The 23,876-nt window shown below is 37.4% G+C and overlaps 1 protein-coding gene across 21 annotated transcripts in view; it reads left to right on the top strand.

Annotated features, from left to right (window-relative positions):
* SVIL (supervillin) overlaps positions 1-23,876 on the top strand; it is a 142,189-nt gene that overhangs the window by 98,763 nt on the left and 19,550 nt on the right. For 9 of the 21 annotated variants that reach the window (XM_075046657.1, XM_075046619.1, XM_075046557.1 and 6 more), the window contains 7 exons: positions 1,008-1,260; positions 2,761-2,784; positions 3,860-4,430; positions 5,943-6,162; positions 11,685-11,814; positions 15,895-15,972; positions 22,350-22,500. In XM_075046657.1, coding sequence (XP_074902758.1) covers positions 1,008-1,260; positions 2,761-2,784; positions 3,860-4,430; positions 5,943-6,162; positions 11,685-11,814; positions 15,895-15,972; positions 22,350-22,500 — 1,427 coding nt within the window. The remainder of the gene's footprint in view (positions 1-1,007; positions 1,261-2,760; positions 2,785-3,859; positions 4,431-5,942; positions 6,163-11,684; positions 11,815-15,894; positions 15,973-22,349; positions 22,501-23,876) is intronic. The other 12 variants (XM_075046593.1, XM_075046647.1, XM_075046574.1 and 9 more) reach the window with 7 other exon arrangements.

Below are 23,876 nucleotides of genomic sequence, written 5' to 3'. Positions count from 1 at the left end.
AGAAGTGAATTTGCATGTAAAGCAAACCTAGTAGAACCTTCTTTGCTCTTGTACTTTTTTTTTATACGGTAATGTCACCTTGAGATGAAAATACCAAACTGGGTGCTTGATTTCACAAGCAGTACACATCCTCTTTTGTCTGTCTCTACATAACGTGGTTGTTTTTTTAGCTTGCAAAATTAAAGGAAAGATAAGAAATTGCACCACCTATAGGTAAAGTTGCAGAATACTGTTTGCCCGTTCTGAATGAGAGAATTTTAGCAGAGACCACGCTGGGGTGGGAGGGGAGGGTGGGGGGAAGAAAGAACACTACTAATTACATAACTGTCGCTGCAGGTAAATAAAATATTTTACTGTAGAGGTGAATAAAATATATTATTACAGAGACAAATGCAGTTACAGCTTTTAAGAATGAATGTGTCTGCCTTCAGCATTGGTCAAACAACCTTCAAAATTAATGAAGGTATATTTCAAAACTATTTTTTGTTATTGAGTTACCCCAGATAAAACAAAAGATAGTCTGAATTCTGTTCCACTTCAAATTATAAAAGACAATACAATTTATGCTAATCTAAAAGCAGCACTAACTTTTAAATGTTTTTATCTTACATGGTCCACAAATTATTTCTAATAAAATTGAATTTTATCTAAATTGAACTGTAGAACCTGTGTTTGTTCTACAGCAGGCATCTTAAATGCCTCTCCATAGTTCTGTATTCTGTATAAAGAGATTGGTCTGAAAAGTCTCTCTTCAGTTTTGTGTTCGCCTTTTGAAAAATTGTTGTGTCCTAATCAAATGAATTTGTGAATGAAAATTTAACTTTTTTTTAAATCTTCAGCTGTTGAATTAGAATTCATCATGCCAATGTTGAACCACTGCACAACCACTTAGGCTGCTATATTACATTGGCTATTGTGCTTCATGTGCAGTTCTGCTTCTATGAGGTTAAGACTTTAAAACTTCATAACGGCTTCTTCAAAACTCATTTCCAGTTCTGTTTCTTCAGCTTGCAGGCATCAGCACACCAAAAAATTTTAGCTAAAGAGGAGATAAGAGCAGCCAAAGAGGCCATGGGGCAAGATCAGTCTGATGAACCAGATTCTTCCACCTTAAGTTTGGCAGAAAAGATGGCTTTGTTTAACAAACTGTCTCAACCAGTATCTAGGGCCATCTCCACAAGGAGTCGAGGAGATATTAGGCACAGGAGGATGAATGCTCGTTACCAGACTCAGCCAGTCACTCTTGGAGAAGTTGAGCAGGTAGGTGCAATCTTCACTCTTTTTCATTTGTTTCTTTTTATTGGAAAAAATAGCTTCAGTGTAAGATGCCATAAAAGCTGGCCTTTTCTTTGCTCTGAGCTACACAATGGGGTCATGACTTATTCGCAGAAAAAAAGCTTGTCAGGAAGCAGTCTTCGGACATTGAGGAACAACATCCTCTAAAATGTTCACCTTCATTGGTGTGTTTTTTAAGTAATTCAAGAGTATATCTTCTTCCTGATTAGTGCATGCTGTACCTTTCACAGTGTCTGTCTTTTCCAGTAGAATATTACACGTCTTCTAAAAGTAAATTTATGACCAAAGGGGTAAAAACTGTGATACATATCATGCTTTAGATGTATTTTCAGGGAACTGTGGAGCTTTGTCGTGCAACTTTTAGACTTTTTCCTGAAAGCACTATATATTTCCATTATTAGTCAGGACATAGCCTGCCATTTTCCTCTGGGAGGGGGCATTGATTTTGGGGGGTTTGTTTGGGGTTTTTTTTCCCCTAAAAGCAGAATAATTCTGAAATTCAGAAGTCAAAATGAAATTATTTAATATGTGCAGTGGAATTGGGCTTCCTGTTCTCGAATCCTTCTTATAATCGGAACTGCAAAGGAATGCCTTTTTAGCGAAGTTTGAGCATAAGATGACCCAGCAGTGGTCTTTCAGAGCTGATGTTCACAATAGCAGAAACATCAGTCCCTTATTATAGCTTTAAAAGAAATCACTTTAACAGTGAAGCACAACTCCTATGCATGTCATATTTCTAGGGATTTGGATCAATATGAGTGTTAGAAAGTTCCTACCCATCTCTTTCTATATGCTTCATTCATGATTATACATTTTCCATGTTATAATAATAGAATAGTGAGAAGGCAGGATTCCTCTGACGATATTGGTGCAAAGCTGTACAGATATAAAATTGTACTTTATGCCTACTTAGGCATGAAGTAATAGTAAATATTTGTCAAATTTATTTTAGCAAGATTTTCAGACCTTACATAGTTCTCTTTCCATTCATTTCCCACGTGACAACCACTGTCACAGCCTGGCGTTTTTAATGATTATGTCACTAACTTCTTTGGGGCCCAGGAAGGTGGTCAATAGAAATGGGCTGAAACAGATGGGAAAGAAGTGACAGTCACATTAGTTTCTCAGACTTCTACAGAACAGACTTGCTCTTCAAGCAAGTAAACACAGAGGAAGCATGTTTTGTCATCTCTTTCTGAACCTAGGAAAAGAAACCAGAGTTGACTCTGAACCAAGTTCAGTGGGAGTGTATTTTCAAAAAGACTTTCTATAGTGAACTGTTCATTTGGAGTGTTGAGATGTTTTGAGATGCAGTTACAGTTTTTCTAGGAAGAAACAGAAGAAAGGTATTGAAATAGATAACTAGAGCTTACGTTACCAAAATACATAATTGTAAATGTAAATATCTTGTAATTAAAGCTGAAATCCTTTTTCTCATCTCCTCTAAATTTCTAATTCTGATAGATGCAATGGAAAAAGAGTAAACTGGTAACTATTTTCGTAATCTTTCTTTGGAATCTTTGAGCTAGTGTAGTAGTCTTTGCTCTGCTTTCCGATTTGTTTAATGAATGACTTTGTTGTCCATGCTCTATGGAATTTGCATGTGCATTTTAAGTTTTCAGTTCATTTCCTCCTACTGGTGTGACTTTTGTCTATTCCTTTTGCATGCTGTTCACTAGCCCTGCAGTTTAAGAAATGAACAAAGCAAGCCAAACAAAAAACCTCTCCTGATGTGTATGAAGGCATGTTTGTCAGTCTTTTTCATAGCTTTTGTCTCCTTTGGAGAAGACAAAACCAAGCTCTGCATTTCAGAAAAATTTTGTATCTTAAGCATCTCTAGGGAAACTTTATAATATTATTATGTTAGAAGAGTAGAAAAGATAATTTTTCCACTGTGGAGGCCGGCAAAGCAAATTTGGAGGTTTTTGTGATAGGCTTCTTAGATTCAAATACTCTGCTCAGAGATGTACATGAAAGCCAATGTTTCTATTTGAAAAAGAGTTAAATCAGCTTCACGCAGGGCTGTTAGTCTATGTTGCAGAAGTGTCAGGAATGTCTGCCCTACGTAGGACAGCACAGAGCAGAGTCTCTCTCTGGCACTGAGCTAGCTCCAGAGCTGGAAGCTGCATAACCGTATCAGAGCAGAGCTGTGCCAAAGCTAATTAGTCCTGCTGAGATGCAGAGTTGATTAGCCTGGGCACATGACATGTCATTCAGTGTCTGAAACCTGAACTAATTTCTTTCCTTGGTGCTGCGCAGTACCATGCCAGTATGAGCCTTTTCATGGAGCCCTGACACAATGTCATGTTGCATGCTACACGTATACCCTTTATTACTAAAGATGTTGCTGTTCACATGCAGTTGTTTCTTCCCTGGGTGAAATAATCCACCTGCAGCCAAATTAGGGGGCATTGTTGCTCTCCTTATCTGTTTCTAGTCCATATTTATAGAGCACTATATTCATTCAGAAGCACACCTCTGAAGAACTGATGCAATTAGACTGTTTTCAGGAACTGATGATTTCAGAGCTTTTAAGTCCCTTTGGTTTTTTTTGTGTTCATAGGTACAAAATGAAAGTGGAAAAATTACTCCCCTGTCAACTGCAGTTGCAACATCAGTTTCAACGATGGCATCTACCCTTTCTCCATTGTATGCTGGAGACCTGCACACAAAGCCAGCTAGTGATGGAAGCGTGAGTGCTGCTGCTAGAGCTGATGTGAGATTCCACTCTTCAGCAGAAAACTCGGATTCTTCAGGAAAATGCGCACAGAAGTCAGAACAGTGGCAGCCCTCAATGGAAGTGCTAGAAAGCAAAAGAGCATCAAAGAAGCATGAAGAAGAGAGAAAGAGGTTTCTAGCACATGAAGCTAATGAAATTACAAAGTACAGCTCCTTTGATGAAGAAACCACACATCCTGTTCCTGAAAAAACAGGAGACTACCATAAAGAGACAACATATAGTTTCCTGAGGAAAGGCAGCACAGAACTGTTTAGTTCACAAGCACTTTTTCAGCCTTGTGAACAGAAGGAAATCGATACTGGCATGCAAGGTAAATGGGAAGTCAAAGAAGGCCAGTCCTTTGAAGAAAAGATGGATTTGGAAAGTGTTACGAAAAGCAAGACTTTGCAAAGAGGTGCAGTATATACTTGCTGTTGGTGTAGTCTCATTCAGCAAATGGTGGTGTTTCTCTAGTTTTAAACATCTTTATTTCAAGCATTTTCAAGGGTGGTTATGTTTCCTTTTTTAACACTGCTTAAAAGTAGAGAAATACCTGTGAAATCTTAAGTTTTATAAATACAGTTTTCTCTTTGTTATTCTTTCAATTCTTCAGCCTTTAAAGATAGCTCAATTTTATTCAAATTTTCTTACTTTGAAAGAAATGGTATTATATGCTGAAGCTAAGATGTATCCTTTCTTCTTTTGCCCTTGCCCCTGCCCTCCAAAATGCTGAACAAAATAAACTTGCTGCTCTGGATCAAGTGTCTGCTCTTAATTGTTGCCTTCTCATACATATATAGTTATGTATTAACTACATATGTACATATATAGCTAGTAGTGGATAATTTTCAGATAACTAATTTTGCAAAACTACTATTATTTTATTTTCAGTGTGGCGACAAAATATAAACCAATTGATTATCAGAGCAATTACATTTCTATATGCACAGCATAATTCAAACTTATAAGTAAACTCACCTATCTTTAAAGTACTTTGGAAATAATCAGTCAATTTGGTCATTGCATAAAGCCTTCTATTCTGTTGAATTTAGAAAGATGTTGTATTACTTTTCTGTTTTATTATGATGGGGTACAGGACCACACTACCCTGTAGTGCTAGGAGCATTTTTGTCTTCATCCTGTGAAGTTAATTTATTTTGAATGTAATGATTTTCAAACAGGTGTAGGGAAGAAGGTATAGTTCTGCCTGTGTTCCTTAAAAGCAGTGTCCGTTCTATCCAATTAACTTTCAGTGACTGCAGGGGAGATGGAGACTAGGATAAAACAGGAGCAGTTGTGTATCAGAGGGGTGTTGTGCTTGTAAAATTTGAAAAAGAAAAATTAAGATCACTTATATTTCCTTAAGGATAACCAAAATGGTGCATTTATCTTTCATCAAGGCAGTTTTTCCTTTGGTTTAATTGCTGCTTGAAAAAAACCAAAACCAAAAAAGCCCCCAACACCCTCCTAGAAAATAATACCTTTATTAAGTTATTAAATGTCCTCCCAGTATGCTACTAATGCATTAAACTGCTTTACCAATAAGTTAATTTCTTATTTAAGTTTTGTCTGCTTCTCTTCCCTGACTCTTTGTTCCCCTCTCACTTTCATCTGTCCGTTTGTTTTCCTGTTGGTGTGATGACAGGAGCAGCAGTTTGTGCCTCATCCATATGAAGCTTAGAATTGTATATTGAACATGATATTCTGTGGCTTCATGTGAACTTTAGTCACAAATGGCCAGTCTTTGCAGCAGATAATATTGCATGATTAATCTTTGTACTCTAGCTTAGCCAGAAATTTTTCCTCTGTTAGGATAGCATGCAATTTGCATGTTAAAAACCAGATTTGCTGCTTCAGTATTAGTAATGTAAAATATGTTTGAGAATAGCACTAAGTCTAATTCAGCACTTTTCTTCTGAATGGGCAGACCACGCTGAGCCTACTTCTGAACTCCCCAGCACATCAGCAACGAGGACAATTTCACAAACTGCAGCTGTGGCATCCTGTAGACTGCAGGAGCTCTCTGAACAATTGGAAGGCAAATTTTATAAGAATTCCTGTGAGATGTTTTCTGTTGGAGAGAACAAAGCACAAACAACAGAGGATGTCCTTGATAATTCCAGCAAAACAATGTCAATTAAGGAAAGGTACTTAAATTTCACTTTTTTAAAAATAATCTCTCTAAGTACAGTTATTAGACTGATGGTATAAAGAGAAGCTTTAAACCTGTTTCTGAAAAAGCTAAGCAGTGATTATTAGGCTTTATTAAATGTCAAATACTAACAGCAGAAACATGCAGCTAATCTGCCTGACATGCTTATAAAGCAGATGGTGGTGAGTGAGAATTACTGTTCAAAAGAACGTGATAATCTGATTTTGAAAGAGCCACCTGAATAATCAATAAGTAGTTCAGAAGATGAAAGTTGTAAAAATATATGTTCTAGTTGCATTTATACTGATATACTCAATATAATTCCCCAGGTTCTGCTTTCAATTACAACAGGTATAATGTGATTTTTTTTTTTTTTTTAATAAATTTTTGTTGGTCTATGGGAGTCTTTTTTTAAATAAGTTGAGTACAAGGAGACAGGGATAGACTCTGTGATGTTTCCCTCTACTTCAGAAATACATGGTTGGCATTTTGACTTCTCAGAACATACTGTAGGGATTTTAAAAGGGTAATTAGTTGGACAGGTTTGTGAGAGTATTAGAAATATTTTTTCCAATCCAAGATCATTCTGATCTGAAACAGAATGTTAAGTGTTCTGCATTTGTGTAGACAGTAGGAGTTCGTGGCTGGAGCTCCAACAGCTGCTATAGTACTTGTAAAACTCATTCTAATTTAGTTAAAATTTTGAGAGTATAAACTCAGCCCCAAATTGCAAAAGGATCTGGTAGCTGTCTAGTAAGTAAAATTATGAGTATTTGCTTCAGGTTGACAAACAGGCCTACTTTTACTTCAGTTTTTCTGCAGTGAAAGCAGAACCAATAAATAAAAATAGCTGCTTGATTAAACTTTCACTGTGTAAAAGTATTCCCTCACTTGGTGAGGTGGGTGTGATATTAGGAACTCCTAACCTTTTTTTGGTGGTGTTTTAAACATGATTCCAAAGCAGCTTCTTAAATTCATGTATTTCTAGGAGTATGTAAGTCATCCTCATTTATAGAGCATCCCCACTCCCTGTTATACCCTTAACATAAAGAGGGTGTGCAGGGGCAGCTACAACAGCTGTGCAGTCTTAGTCCCTCTTCTGCAGGATGTACCAACCTTTTTCAGTTTACTGTTGTTGTTTAGTTTAAAGCAACCTTCACACACACACCCCATCCCCCTTCTGTAAATATGTCAGCTGTCTGGACAGATAAGGTTTAGGACCAATAAATTCTGGTTTATAGGTGGTAAATGATCTGCCTTCCCTGATCTTGGTGGGGAAAAAGAGATTGGAGGGGAGGGAAGATCCAAGTATTAGCAGCTGTTTCAGTCCTAAATTTAATGCTTCAGTTGAGTTGATCTCTTGAGGAACTGATGTCAAGGACTGTCAGTCACACACACAATTTGGAATTGCTTTCGTTAGGCCTCCAAGACTGTCTAGTCAGTCCCAAAGCTGACAAAAGAAAATACCTGCTGTCTTGTCAGGAATTTCTATATTCTGTTTCTACAAACTTCTGTAAGTGGCAGAGCTGGTATCAAAATGTTTTAGCCTTCCAAAATACCACAGTAGCCTACTTCTTGGCCCAGAATTAAAATACAACCAGTCATTTTCTTTTGCTTGGCTATAGCTGATGCCAAGTATTCATAAACCTCAAAGAACATTTCTGCTAAAGAATAACTATTACACTTTGGACTTTTTTTTTTTTCCTTCCACATTCACTAACTTCATCTTCCCATCCAGTGGATTTTTCTGGCTGTGTCAGACATTCTTTCACCTTATGGAAGAACAGCTTTTCCACAGATGTAATGATATTTGGGCAGGATGGTCTGGACAAAAGTGATTTTCCACAGACTTACTTCACTGAACTAATATTATCCTTGTGGAGTGAGTGCATGCCTTGCATTTTCAGAATTACCTATATTATGTGGAAGAATGAAAATCATTATTTTTCAAGGAAGAAAAGACACCTATCCTCTCTTCTTCTGCAAATACGCAGCTTGGAGGTGAGAGGGAGCAAAGGCTCAAATCTCTGAGTAGTTCTGGCTGTGTTTTGTTTTAGGCAGCCAGGGCCAATCCACTGATGCGTTATATATGAGTGGTGGAAACCTTTTTTTAATTGTCTTGCCTTCAGGAAAAGGAACGTCTTGGAGGACGTCGAATGGAACATCAGTTGCATGTAACTACCTGACTTTGTGCATTTATGGAGACCAAAGTTGCTAGAAGGCCACCCTATCAGCTCCACTTTAGAAATCAGCTGCATGTCACAATCACCATTTAAAAAACTACAGATAACTCTAATTTCTGGTGGACGTCTTGCTATCATTCATTCCTTCTCGGGAAGAGCCCAACCTAAACTTAATTTTCAACCTTTTTTGATGTATGGATGCCAGAGTAAGACTTCCTTATGCAGACTAGTCCCACCTATAGTGAATTTATGTGCTCTTTAACAGTCAGCTTCCTTTTTGTAGTTACTTATCTCATATTGGCCTCTAGGATTTATGACTTAGCTGAAAAGAACTGGTCAAGTGTAGCCAATGGAGTACGCATGAAAGCCAACCGTATGTTCAGTTTAATCTGTCTCAAGGATAACACTAGCAGCTATGATACTAAAATATTGCTACAGAAGAAAGATGTGTCATTTTTGACATTTTTTTTGCCAGGACTTTTGCCAAGGCCTTTCATACAACGCTCCTTCTTTAGGCAAAACCATTGTTCAAATCTTGTTTCTATTTCCCTTCAGAATTAATCCAATATTTTGCCTTCAGCTATGAAAGCTTTTGCTTTGAACTCATCCTGACGCCTCTGGGATGATGATCATTCTATCTTGATGGCAGATATTCTTTCTCAGTAGCAGGTGAAATGACACAGTGCAAGCTGTAAAAAGCTTTTCTCTTTCAAGAAAAGAGTAAAACTGATTTTTTTGGATTGGAAAAGGAACTTTTGGAGGCAAAAGCAGTATGAATAGAACTGTGAAAGTGAATAATGAATTCATTAGTTATCAAAAGTGGAAAACTAGAGGTATGCAATGAAACTAGTAGGAAGCAGGACTTAAACAACCCAAGAGTTAGACGCAATAATTGCCTTATTTTTGCAGACTTTCCAAAGAATCAACTGCTGTCTACTTTGAGTTAAGCTACTGGTGGGCTTGCTTGTGTGAACCAATTCAGTAGTTCTTGCATCTTTATTCACACAAAAGGGTGCCCTCCAATTGTTGCTGAGTCAGGGCAGTCTGCATTTATTTCTGTTTCCGTTGTTTGAAACAAATGCATGGCTTTAGGTTTTACATAGCAGTGAAGTTTTTAATGGCATATAGGACTTATATGTTCCTTTAAGTGGTGATTTCATTGCTCAAAACAGACAAACGTGTGTTCTCACTCTTCAGAACAAATTGTTTCATTACATATAGAAGCGAGGAGTGGAGGGCTAGTATGAATCCATCCTCATGACAGAGGAGAAAACAAAGCCTCCAGACACAAAAGCATTCTCAGAGTTACAGATTTTCTTCTCCTGATCAACCAAGCTGTTTGGGGCAAAGGTCTAGGGCAATTACCCTGCAGTAATGTCAGGTTTAAAAAAAAAAAGATTATTTTTTTTTTCTGCCTGCTATGCTGAGCAGCTATAGACATTTTTAAAACCAAACGCATCTTAGGCCAAAGCTGACCAAAATGCCTTCCAGCTTCAATTATCACAGATCACTTCTAAGCAAAGCTTACCTGAGAGAACGTAACTACTGAAGATAATTCAACTGCATGGTGGCAATTCAGTCCCATCTTGGTCTCCTCCACAGTTTCACACATGCATGGATGCACTCCAGAAGATTAGTTCTGGGCAGTGAAATCATGTATACGTTCTGGAAACAATGACCATGGCCTCAACTCCTTATTGTGAGTCCTTCTCACCCCTACTCATCCTGTGCTGTGAGGTATGAAGCAACCAGGCAATGTGAAGCCTGCCAGCGATGCCTGCCTGGGCAGGAAGAGAGGAAATAACTGCTTTCTTGAATACTAACACTCTTAGTGCCATTGTATTCTGTGGATTTACTGTTTTCTGCATTCTCAGTTTTTCTCAGATGACTGCATTAGGACCAATTGGTCATTCTTGAATAGGTCAGTAGCATGGTTGCACTCCTTAGATTTTTGCAGGAAGCAGCTGCCTGAAACTTGGCTTCTGGTTAGACCTATTTGGTCCTGCCCTTTCCTTCTCCTCAGTTTCAAGACAAGCCTTAACTGTGAGGGTAACAGTAATCGCATCTCTAAAAAGGAATCTCCATATCTTGTGGTCAAAATAGGTTTAACTACTGAACAAATATTAATAGGGTTAAGGGTTTTGTATAATCCTTACTGAAATGCCCTAGATTAAAGAAAGTTATGTAGTAAAACTTAATTCAACCAAAATAGTGGACCAATGCAACTGTTTGTACAAGTACTGCAGATATACATTTTATGGATTACTAAGAATGATTTCTGACAGCTAGAAGATTTGTACAAATATTAATTTCTGAGGAAGGTAAGCTGAAGATCATGCCTGTGTAGACTTCGTATTCCTAACTGACTTCCTGTACTCCCAAAAGTAATCACCTCAGGGTTTGTATGGACAAATAGGTTCTAATTCTAGCAAAATAAGTCTACATGCTGATCCCACCAGAGCCAGTGTCCCTTTGTGCTATATTCAGAATTTTGCTCAAGATTAGGAAATAGCACTTTCGAAATATCCTACTTACCTGAGATGAATGGTAATCCACATTTTAAACATAAGACATCCTTTAAATGAGTTGAATCCTGCAGATAGTTTTCACAGCTATAGTGTAGTTAGCACCAAGTTACCAGTGCATTGGTACTACTGATCTGTGTCACAGCAATGCCTGAGCTAAGCAAAGAGATACTAAGTGATCCATAGGAGTCTGATAGTAACCTCAGTTGCTGGAGTTGTAGTGAAAGCAGGAAGTGCAGAGTTGTCATTTGTTGTGCCTGATGAGACCTAATTGGTGGGTGCCTACTGAACAGACCTCTTTCTTCTTGGGTTTTAAAGAAAATTATTTTTAAAATCTTTTACTAAGTACAATAAAGACCAAAGGTAGGATTCATCTTACTAACTTTGGACATCTGTAGCATCCATAGCTGAGCTAGTCAATCTCTGTCCCTCATTGACAGAAGGGAGAAAAAAAGGCAGTGATTAATCTAACCTATTTAAATGTCTACTTTACAATGATCTGCATCGTACCTTGGTCTCCCTTGACTGTATTGGCAATTTCCACTGACTATACAAATTAACTGGGGTGTCTGTCTCAAATCTACATGTCTGTGTTTTGAGAGATGATTCCCATTGAACATGTTCAGTAAAGGCTTGATGTTACTTTATGAGCTTTCTATATGTGTATAAAATGTAAATAACTATAATGTTAGAAAACTTAATTTCAAATTTTCTTGAATGCAGCATTAGTGAAACAATAAGGGTAGCTTTTGAGGATAACAGGAAGTACAGTGTTTAAAGCTACCTGTTGGCATGTTTTTTTCTTCTAGGTTGGCATTGCTGAAGAAGAGTGGTGAGGAAGATTGGAAGAGCAGGCTCGGCAAAAAGCAGGAGTATGCAAAAGTGTCTGTCACTGATCGTAGTGCGCAGATGCAAGAAGTTGAGCAGCTGTTGAAGAAGGTAACTCTATCCTTGTTTGGAAAAAACATCTTGCTTGAAATGCTTCAGCTTTTTGAAGATGCATCCAACTAGACAGGCATGCCTAATATTAGCTACTAGCTCCTGCTATTCCTCTTGTTGTCAAGCTTGTTTAAAAAACAATTCTCCCAATGAGAGCTCTTTAAACGAGAATGTCTTGGGACATGTAATATTGGTTACAGTGTCTTTACATCAGCACATTATGAACCAGTAAGTGGGCCTGTAAGGCTTCTGGAATGTTTATAGGTATAATGATTTAAGTGTTTTTTCCCCCCCAATGAAATTGGCTTAAGCGTTTAAGTTCAGGTGTCTTCTTTAGTATGGGTGAGCTTGTAAAAATTTCAGATTCCTAAAGCTATGTTTTCTCTGTTCATATACTTTTTTCGTGAGCAGTAATTTTGGATCTTAGAAACACTGAGGAAATACAGGTACCAGAGCATTCATGAGCCATTTGGCTTTTGGTTATCTTGCATGTTTGTTATCTGTGGTGTTTGTGGGTAGCCAAAACTATCTGGACAAGGATTTTATCTGTCTTGTCAGTGTTAGTGAATAGAGTGGGAGATGGGTGGAAAGGTGTAGAGGAAAGGGAAGTCCACGTTGTTAGCACAGTCTGGCTATGTCTATACATGAGTAAGTTATGTTGCCCAGCTGGAGTGGATCTGTAAAGCAGAACGATTACTGATGAGGACCTGCTATCTTTGACATACTTGCTTGTTTTTCTTCCGTGATGTTTTGCTTCAAGCTAAATTTAGTCTGCTTCTGTGGCCTGACTGCCGTTAGCAGCCGTGGTGTTACATGGGAATCCTGGAGTGTGCTTCAGGGCTTAGTTTTATCCAAAAGTCTGTGCGTTCTGCAATGTGAACCAAAGCACAGAAACTGAGGATGACTGGGAGATTTGCTTCAAAATGGACTGCTTGTTCAAACTACAGGACTAATGTAGACTTGCTTCCTTTCTGAGTCTAGTATTTTGAAAATTACAGTGTCAGATACAATAGGCTGTTTCAAAAGCTTTTAATTTTTGAAGGAGTATTTTCACAGAGGACAAGTGAAGATAAAATTTGTGTTGTAAATTTTACTAGTGGGGACAGTAATCTCTGGATCCAATTATTTAGTTGTGAAAATGCTGCTTCTATTAAATAGTATAGGCAAACAATAACAAAAAGTCTCCTGTTCCATCAGTATATTACAAGCAAGGAGTTGTTACACAATCTGTCATTATTAAGGATAAATCTGTGCCTGAACATGTGACTTATCAATGGTTGTGGGTTAACTGGACAGAAAAACAAGGAAGCTGATTTTTGCATTTTGGTTTATGGGCTTTGTTTTGGTTTTGCCCTGTGGACTTGCTCAAAAATCCAGTTGCTAGTTTGAAGGATGTCCTAAAGCAAAAATAGTTTCAGCGAGGAAAGCAAAACTGGTCACATTTTTAACGGGCAAGTCTCCAGAATGACAACTGTTGAGATCAGGTAACAAATGTACTCCAACTAAAGACAATGGGGTTGAGAAAAAGCTTTAAGCAGCTGCCAAGATTTAGGCAGAGACAAAACCTTTGTTCTCTCTTCTAGCTCCAGCACCCATATCCTCCCTGCTGTGTTACCATGTGCAGCAACTTCACTCAGCATAGCACAAGTTAGGCTTTTAAAGAAAGTAAGCAAGCATGAAGTGCTTGAAGGGTACAAGCTTTGAAGTGATAATGCTAGCAGTGGGAGTTTCTGTGACACTGGGTCACCCACTCTGTTGGTTCATGTTAGCTCTTGGATATTTAGAGCCTAAATCAAAGGATTTGCATGTCTGCCAATGGGTGAAATGTTGGATGTATAAGAAAAAATGTTGGTCTTTTTAGATACACAACTCCCTGAACTGTATTAATATTTGTGATGCCAATTCATTACGTGATACATGATAAATAATGTAAAGCTTTACTAAGTTGACCACACTGCTTACAACATATCAGCTGCCTGCCTTTCAATCTGGAAATACTATTATTGATAATTAATCAATGTGATGGCTATTATCCTTTGAGGACCATGAAGCAGTGTGCCACTGAGGTCTCTATTTGTAGAAGAGCTTTGAGACTACAATGTACTTAAGAATCTTAGTGCTTTCTGTTGCTGGATTGCAATAAAAATGCAGGAATTGTATTGATTACTGTCTTTTGAGTTAGTTAAAATACCATTTCCACACATGGCAGTCGTGTCGAGTGTGTAAACTTCTGTCATGCCCTGCTGGTTTGAAGTAATGCCTGAAGATTTTTAGTTGCAGTATGTCACTCCTGTTAATGTAGTCAGACACCTTTTTAGGTTTTCTTTTGTTTGTGTCTCTTTTAAAAGGCTATTTAACTTGTTCTGGAGATTTAATTATTGAAGCATAGCTATATAAAATAGAAGTTATTACAGTACATTTAGTTTTCTTATAAACAACAAAAGTTGAAAGATTCATACTCTTAAGAAAATAGTTACATTAAATAGTGCTGTTTGATCACTTCTAGTCAAAATGCTTCTGCACACTTGTCTGCATGATGAGATATTTCTCCAGATGTGTTATAGTCATTTATACGTAGGCTAAACTGTAGAGAAACCATAAAATTCATGGAAAAGCTGACAGAGCAACCTCAAATTGGGAGGGAAGGGAGTAAGGAATTAACTCAAAGAGATACAGATGAGAGGGGAAGTTGAGATTTTCTTGGAGGTCCAGCATCTGTTTTGATGATTGCTGCACATAGGAGGAAAATTTGTTGGAAGCTGTGAGACTTCTTAAATTATTTATATGTATGGTAAAACATACTTGGACAATGCAAAGAATAGCCCTAACATCAGGTGAACAACTGTATACTGAGGAATATCTTACTGGGGAAAAAAAAATTGCTTTTATTTGGGAAAAATATTTTGGATTTAGTATATTTGTATCTATCATCTTAGGTTGGCTGGAAGACTTCCAGTTTGTTGAGTTTTTTCATGGGTAGAAAAATTAACTAACTTTAAAATCTTTCCTTAGTATCAAAATAGCAAGATTTACTGGAATGAAAATTTCTATTTTATAGTCAGCCATTTTTAACAGAGTCCCTGATTAATGTGATTACCAGCTGCATTACAGTCACATTAAAGCAGTGAATGACATTTGAAATGCACTTACCTCTTATAGCAAGTTCAAACTACAGCTCAGCACTGGTGTTAAAGGCTAGGGCTGAACAATCAATTCAAAATTGCTCAGAGATGAAGTGTGTAAAAATCTTAAAGGGGCTAAGACCTTAAAAAGTGACCTTTAGGCAAAATATTAGTCTCTTGCTGTGGTAATAGTTTTATCCATTTCACATATGGTATATCCACCAAGTGCTCGTATCCCATTCTAATCAAAGCTGAAACTCTAATGATTAGGCTTCATTTTGAGCCACTCTAATGAGCTGCATTTACCCATATTCTGTGCAATGTTCCACATTTGCTTTAACCTATAGAAAGGAAGAAGAATTAGAGATGATAAAGCCATGTCTAATGAGCTTTGGGTAAGCCCAGCTCTGAGGCAGGGGTTATTTGTAGGCTTTGTATAGAATGGTGAACTTGCCTTCGCTGAGTGCTGTGGGCTTAGCAATTCCCTCCAGATGGCTTTTGAGTATCCCAGTTTTAGTAAGCGTTCTTTTCTTTCATCCAGAAAATAGATGACTTGTTATTTAGCAGGGTCTGATTAAACTTGCAGCAGAATTATTTACATTGCGGTTGACATGGTTCATAAATTTAATGGCACATGAAAACAGAGACAGAAGAATTATCAGTATATGAAAAGTGTATCTTCTGGCTGTGCTGTTTTGTTCTGTGTTGAGTTGTAATGATATTGTTACTAACTTGTTTAAATCCTGCATGGAATGGCTTTGGTAAACATGCTGTTGTATTGTGACAACGTTTTTGATATCTGGCTTTCCAATAGGGAACACATTTCTAGAAGATTAAAAGATTCAGATTTACTCCATTTTAAGAAACTAGGGGAAGATGAGCTATGTCTCCCCCATCTCCATTTCTGATAGTCCAGTTCTTTTCTAATTCCTTTGCTTTGCTTCTGTCCTTGTCATAGGAACCTGTATATGCTTCTACTTACTCTCCCGTTATACCCGCTCTCCATAAATTTCATCCTTTTCTACCTATTAATCAGGTGAGCAAAATTCTGCACAATTTAAATGCTCAACAATTTCAAGTAGGCACATTTTGTCAGGTTTGGATTTCGGGTTGTGGTTTTTTTACATAGGAAATTATAATCCTCTTAACTGATTAAAGCAGCATTTACTAAGCTGGTTAAAGAAATGTAGTATTATGCCACTATGCTGTGTACTCTTCTTCAATATACATTCTGCTAGTGTTTCTCTTACAGAACTTTTAAAAAAGCAACCAAATCTGCTAGACTATATAGATGAGAAAGTAAATGAAGGAGACATTATTGCATTCATTATAACACTGGAAATTTTCAAGTTGTTAAAAAGGGTATATAAAAGGAGCAATGTGTAACTGCGCAGCATTTATTTTAGAATAAAATGCTGTGTACCCTGACTTCTCTGTAAGTAATGCACATATACAATGTAAGATATAAACTCATCTAATTTATTGACTGTAAAAAAAACAAGCTGCTTTTGTTCAGAGGTGACTTTCTTGTAGTGCTTTTCCCTAGTCCCCGTCTAAAGGATTTTTGCCTTGGCACATCCTGCTTCTATTCTCTGACTGTTGCATCTTCCTGCCTCTCTCTCTCTTTCTCTTTCTCTCTTCACACACACACACCCCCCTTTTAAGGTCTGTAGTACTAGTTTGAAAGAATCAAGCTCTCATCCTTGGAGATGGAAATTGAAATGCTGTATAAACTTCCTATTTAATTGTTGGAGGGAGGAGTAAGACAGAAAATTACATTCAGATCTAAGATGCGCACTCCCAAAGCAACTTGTGGCAACAGAGTTAACTTTGTGTTTGCTTGGGAATAGGGTTCTGCTGCTGTTCCAATAAATGTTAGAGAAGCTTCACATGAAGTGTTCTTCAAAATCATGCCCATACCTCTGCAATTCCATCATAAACAATTAGAAGAACTTTCTTATGAAGAGTTAAAAGATAATGAGGAATATAAACTTATTTCAGCTAGAGCTACTTAACAAAGTTGTCTTTGAGCAGAAGTGGAATACTCGTTCTTGATCTGAGCAAACAGTACCTGTTTCACATGATCAGAGGTAAAAAAAGCAAAGGCAGCAGTGGGCAAAGAAACAAGTTGAAGAAAAACACGAGAAAACAAGGAGAGTTCACTGGATGGTCTCAATAGATCTATGCAAATCTAATTCTGCTTTATTACACCTCCTTGTCCCTTGCCTCCCAGCTCAGATCTGTGGTTGTAGTACTACAAGGAATCCATTGCGTTCTTCACTCCCCCACAAAACACAGTGTATGTCCCATGTGGGGAGCATTCTGACCAGCATGTGTAATGGCAGTGAATTCAAGGGGCAGGGATTCACTGCTAGAACAAAGGATGATGATTATGGCAGAGGCTACTGGAACTACAATAAAAATTTTGACTACAGATATTTACCTTTTTCACATTCACTTTGATAGCCATTTTTGAGGATGATCTTTTACTCTGAATTTTTTTTTTAATTAAAAATTAAATTTGGGGCTAGTGACTGAAATATGTTAGTGTTACCTCTTCTCTGTAAGCTCTAGGTTTAATATAGCTTTATTACCTTTTACTTCAGATAACATTCATTTTGTTGTGACAGAGTTTACCAGCTCTATGTATCTAGAAGGTAAATGTATAATCTAACTTAATAACGTAATATGCCTCCAGTAGTGAGAGGAGGTCCTTCAATGTGCTGTTCATCCCATCTATCTTAAAAGGGGAACACCTAAAAAGTGTTCATCTTTCCATTGATTGTGGTGAGCTACATCCTGCCCTCTTAGAAAGCTGCTTCCTCCTAGCATGGCACAATTAATCATTTTGTTGTTTATACCAAACATGAGCTGAGTATGTTCTATTTTGCTCAAACCACTTTTGAACAGAAAACTGTGCATTTGAGTTTTCTCCTTTAAAACAATACCCATATAAAGTTGCAGAGGAAAACAGTGCAGAAATTTTTCCATACTTGTACAACTGTTGGATTCTTCTTGTGCTTTTTTTTGGTCTCGGGAGCCTAAACTGGAGAAGTTACTTGTATTAAAAGCAAATAGATACCTTTTGGATTCTTTTATATAATTTATAACATTGGTTTAAAATGGATCCCCCTTTTGAAAAATACATTTTTTTTAATGTTCATTCTTGGTTTGGGCTCCACCAGGTAGGGGCGGTCTTGATCTTCAGCATAGAAAACCATGAATTCTCTTATTTCTTGCATTAAAAGACAAAACAAAACCCCAAACAACAAGCCAGCATGCTAAATGACCACTCTCAGTTGTGTTCATGTGACCTAAAGGGGATACTGTTTGGACTGGAAAACTGTAGGTTACAACTTGGACCATTGCCTAGATGTGGGCTCTTTCTTAGCATGAACTGACGCTGCAAAAGCAGTGCAGTGCCTGTGCATACCCTCAAGAAATGTGTTGCAGTGCTAGAATAGACCAATATCATCATCCAACCTAGCCAAGCAGTGGAAGAAAAGTACTCCTTTTTTCTGACTGTTCTTGCATCAAGCCTGTAACTCCTTCTCAGACTTAAACCAGATCTTTTAGAAAAATACACAGTCTTTATTCTAAACTGTCAACATACAGAAAATTCACTGCAATATTAAATAATTTTTCATGTGTAATTATTCTTGCTGGGTAAAACTTAACTCTTAACCCTCTCTTCAGTAAAAATAAATACTCATCTGATTTAATCTGAGGTAGATTTTTTTCAAATCTTGAAAACATATTTTAGCCCTTTCCTGAAACCTTTCAAAATTGTCAGGATCCTGGATAGAAGTATAGAGGCTGGAAATGGATGAGCTGCTGCAGTACAGATTATCTGTTCAGAACTGTTCCATGGGAATTTTTATCATCTTTTTCCATCTTCCTAATTGGCTGGTTTTTGCTTGTTTCCCTTTTCAAGTAACATTTCTCTCAAAAGCTTCGTTTACCAGATTTTTCTGATAACCTTTTTTTACCCATCTATGTGATTATTTATTCTCTATCACTCTTTTGTATGTTGGTGTTATCTCGAGAGTCTTCTTAGCAGAACCATATCTTTTTTTCCATGTGCATGAAAATATTTTGATCAAAGTTGAGATGAATCAGATCACTTCATGGCTCTTTTCTGTTTAGAAATAATTTTTCAGTCAGTTAACTAGTTTGCAGCCTATAAGCCGCACTGATATTTTTATATTGCTCAAAAAAACTCAATGTCATCTGTGATTAAGTCAAATATATTAAAGAAATCAGAAGTAACTGTGTTAACATATTTAATCATACTTGATCTCATCAAACTTACCATTTTGATTAAACCTGTTTTCCATAATGCCATGTGGAATGGCTCTAATTACGTGCCTGTGCTTTGATTCTTCATTGATTGTCTTACAGCAGTCTTTCTGTGAGTGTCTGGAACAGCCCACAGCTTGTGTGACCTGTGCCTACATGCTTTTGTTTTACTTCTTCTAAATATTGTCCCTATCTGAGTTTCTATCAGTCCTATACATTTTCCCATTTTCAAAGGCTTTTTTTAAAATTCACTGCTTGTGTTTGGGGCATCTCCTATTCCAGTTATTTCATGTTGTTGGATGCCAATTCTTCTGATCCTTTTTCTGTTTCAGTTCATTTTAGGAATTTATCATTTGTCTGAAACAAGATATCAATGAACACATGGATGTATTTTTCACGATAAATTAGGATAGTTCATTGAATGTAACCACCTTTTTTTTTTAATGGAAAAAATTGCATTGGAGCTGTTGTCTTCCTAAGCTTTTATTTATTCTTGATGCACTAGTTCTTGTTTTGGCTTTTTATTGGCGTCTTTAGCTCCTCTTATCAAAATGTCACAGTTACGAATTTGAGTATGTTCTTCTTTCGTATCTTAATTTTTTTTTTTCACTTGGAAATAAAATTTGCACTTAAAAGCTTATCGAGTTTTACCTTTCTTGCCATACTTTCTCCCAACCAGAATGTGCTTTGACCAACTTATTCCTCCATAAATGCTGCCATTTGGCACTTGTGAAAGCTTTCTAAACTATTCCCAATTACCAGGTGTATTTTTTCTGAAATTTCTTCTGACAATTGCATTGGCTTATGTTAGTTTTCCAGCTATTGAAAATTATTCTTTCTTTTTCATTTTTCACCAGGACTGTTATGGCAAATTAAATGGGTTAGTGATTGCTTGGTGTCTGTTCAGTTTATAATTTTTTTAGTTCATTCGTTCATTAATAGATGAAGGTTGGGAGCCTTAATGCATTAGGAAGAAATCTAATATGGAATTGCTCAGAGTTTTGTAACATAGACGTCCAGTCTGATTTTTTTTTTTTTTTTTAGGAACTCCAAAGATGTTTTGCCCAGTGGAACAGCTTGAAATCTTCCATTAAAAAAAATGTTTGCTTCTGCTGTTAGACAGCTACTCTCTTTTGTCCTTTGACACAGCTCCAGAATTACTCCTGATTTTTCTGACAATTTACATATGTAGTGATTAACACACACACTTTCCAGGTCTGTGTCTTTGGAATTTCCAGTAGCTCTGCAGACCCTGAAGCTTCAGGTATTTGCAAAATTCAAAATTAAGCCTCCTGTTGCTTTAAAAAAAAAAAAAAAAAAAAAAAAGAGTATGGAAGAATCCATATGACTCTACTCCTTTCTGCCTTTCCCTCAATTCCCCTCATATTGTAATGGAAGTCAGCATCCTCACTAAGTTAAAAGTATTTGGTTTGTGTATGAAATTTCACTTGTGGTTTCATTAGGTATTTATTAATTTCCTGCCCAGATCTCCTTTAGTATGTTGCTGTGGGTTTTTTTCCTACCAGCTGTTCATCCCAGAGGTGGTTGTGCTGACATTGGAATGGGCAGAGATTGGGGGAAGTGAACAGAGATTACTTCCAGTGTTTTTCTTTAAAGCATTCAGAGGCTTTTGCAGACAAGGAAGCAATATTGAATAGACTTGCATTTCTATTGAACATTTTGGAGTTCTAGGGAAAAATCAGAGGTTTTTGTCTTGATTATCATGACTTACAGTCATAGTGTCTGGCTGCCCAGCTATCTTTCCTACTAAATTGAGAGCAAGCATTACTGCAGAAGACTGTAGAGCTACATGGAACTAGAGGAAGGAGTGGAGGGCTTTCACATCCTAGGCCTTGTACAAGCTACTTCTTGGCTTGTCTTTACTCTTCTGGCTGATGAATACTGCTTCGGTAAAGGCTGAAAGCTACAACATACCTGTTTCAGTGTGTCTGCTGCTGTCACAATAGTTTTTATACGAAGTGACTGATTTATTTAGTCTGTTTGATTTTAAGAAAATAATAAGTAAGAATATCTGGGTTTATCTCTCTTCCTTGTATCTTGAAAGGAGAATAGTGTTTACTTTATGTTCACAAGCTTTTGCATACTTTTTCATTTCCCTTCTGTGGCTGTATGAGCTAGAGCTGTGCTAAAGCTTTAGATTTTCATGTGGTTTTTCAATTGTAGCAGCTAGGTTGTGAAGAAAAATGCCAAATAGCACACAACTTGGAAGTAATTTTAGTGTTGACAGTCCCATGCACTAAAAATACTTCTATGCTTGATTTCTATGCAGTATAATCCCTGAAATGTTGCTACTTTTTTAAGATGAGTACATTGAAGCAATATTTCTTTGGCCTGACCTAGCTACAGCAGAGTATGTAAATTCAGTTTCTTTACACTATTTAGTGTACCTTCATCAATCCTTTGTGTTAGGAGGGCACTAAGATAGTTAGTGCTCCTTAGCTGCTTCTAATCACTCAAGCTGTTGGCTGCTACCCTCTACAGCAAGCAAGAAAAGCTGATAGTAACCTAAAAAGAGGGGGGGAGGAGGGGGGAGAGATGATCACAGTCATTGGAAAAATACTCAGTAGAGCAAGCTGATACAGGAACTAAAGTGAGCAGTCTCTGGAGAGAGAAGGCTGCTAATCCTGCCTAGAGAATTGGGTTACTGTAAGAGACTGATTCAGAAATCACCAACTGAAGTTACACTTCATTGTTATTCCCTGTGCCACCTGCAGATTTGCACACTTGAAAACATTTGCTGAAAGTCAGTTTAGTGATCTCAGTAGTGTAGGAAGTCATACTTCAAAAGAACAAGGTCTGGAAAATTCTGTCATCGCAGAGTAAATGCTTAGAGTGATGCCATTTGCCTTGGCTGGTAGTTTCAAGAAAAGGTCAAAGAGCATAGACCAAAACCTTATCTTCACAATGGGGCAGCAAGACAATGAAGCTTCTCAGGGTCAGGGTCACTAAGCTGTGTCTGTGACTTTACTTCAGTAGCTTGTTCTCCTGTTCTCTTCCCTCTACGGCTGGCAGTTGAAACATTCAGTCAGTCTTTTGCTATATCCTGGCCAGTTTATCTTTTAAACATCTCTTTCTCTCTTTCCCCCCAAAAAGCAGAGAATGTCAGATAACCAGGAGAGTCAAATGACCATTGAAGAAAGGAAACACCTGATTACAGCTCGAGAAGAAGCCTGGAAGTCCAAGGGTAAAGGAGCAGCCAATGACTCCACGCAGTTCACTGTAGCTGGCCGAATGGTAAAAAAAGGTCAGTGATGAAATGATCCCAATATAAATAAGTCGCTGCTTATCTGTCTAGTCAAAATAAAGTCAAGCTAAAACTATGCAGAAGCATATCCATGTTTAGCAAGACGAGAACTGTTTATCTTCAACTGAATATCATGTCATGAGGCTGTTTACTCTAGCTTCTTGTGGCCGTTGGTATTGATCCATTTTGTTCTGCACTGTTGCACTACCATCCAGTTATTATTGGGCTCTGTCTGACGGGTGGTAGTCAGTCATTTGAACTGTCATATGTTTTGTTTTCCTTTCTAGTACAACCCAGAGGACACAGCTGGATTATTCTTTCTTATGTATTCTTCCTTTGAAAACCCAGGTGCACTGTTTAGAGAAAAGTTGTGAAATCTAGTTGTTTCTGTTGCTGGCACTTCACCCACTCCTAGGATCACTGGGAATATTTAGCAAACACGTGTTATTTTTATGGATGCTGTTTTGGACAACAACTTGAAGTGTTGTGTTTGGCTGAAGAAATCACTGAACAGATTTCTGCACAGAACCAGGGAGTAGAAATGACAAGGGAGTAATGTTGACATTTTTGGGATCTCTTGAATTCAGTCACTGTTTCCAGATACAATCATTCTTCTGAAGTGGACAGGAGTCTCTGAAAGCTGTACATGGTAGAAATACAGCTGTTCATGCAGTGTGCTTGGGAAGAAGAGACCTAAACTGATCTCTCGTGGTTAATGAATACTAAATTTTGCTTTGTTACAAGAACTTGGTTATTAAATACAACAATGAACCTTGAGTTAAATGACAACCACCAAAAAAAAACATTGTGAGGTGAGAACACTTGCAACAGGAAGTAACTCCATCTGCAATCCAAGCCACATTCTGTTGGCAGATAAACAGATACATGGTATTAGGAATTACATCTATTAGTAACATATTTCAGCTGCTGCTTACATTGTTTTGCTGCTAGAAACACCAGTGGTCAGTGTGTAAATGCTTACCTATTTTGGAGGGTCACCAAAGACAGGCTTTTTGAGTTTGGGGGGTGGGGGGGGGTTGTGGGGTTTTTTGCCAAATAGATTGGTCTTTGGAAAGGAATAGAAGGTGATAGCATTTGCTTTTCTTAATGGGAAAAGAAAAATACCTTGAAAGGATCTCTTTAGGTGGTGCAATCATTCTTTTGGAGAAGCAAGGTAATCCAGTGACAGTTGCATCACTAAAAGTAGCCCAAGTGGGATTTTATTCAGATGTGTGCTGTTTTTGTTGCCTAAAAGAATAGATTATCATTGTGAGTTTTTAATTTAAGAGCTAATGAGAAAGCAATGCAAATTTAAATTTTTGTTATATACATGTGCACAGATGCTGTATTCTAATTGCTGCTTGTGACTGAAAATT

The sequence above is a fragment of the Buteo buteo genome, chromosome 2 (assembly GCF_964188355.1).
Source record: "Buteo buteo chromosome 2, bButBut1.hap1.1, whole genome shotgun sequence".
In the NCBI taxonomy this organism is placed as follows: domain Eukaryota; kingdom Metazoa; phylum Chordata; class Aves; order Accipitriformes; family Accipitridae; genus Buteo; species Buteo buteo.
This window is presented reverse-complemented; position numbering and strand designations above follow the sequence as displayed.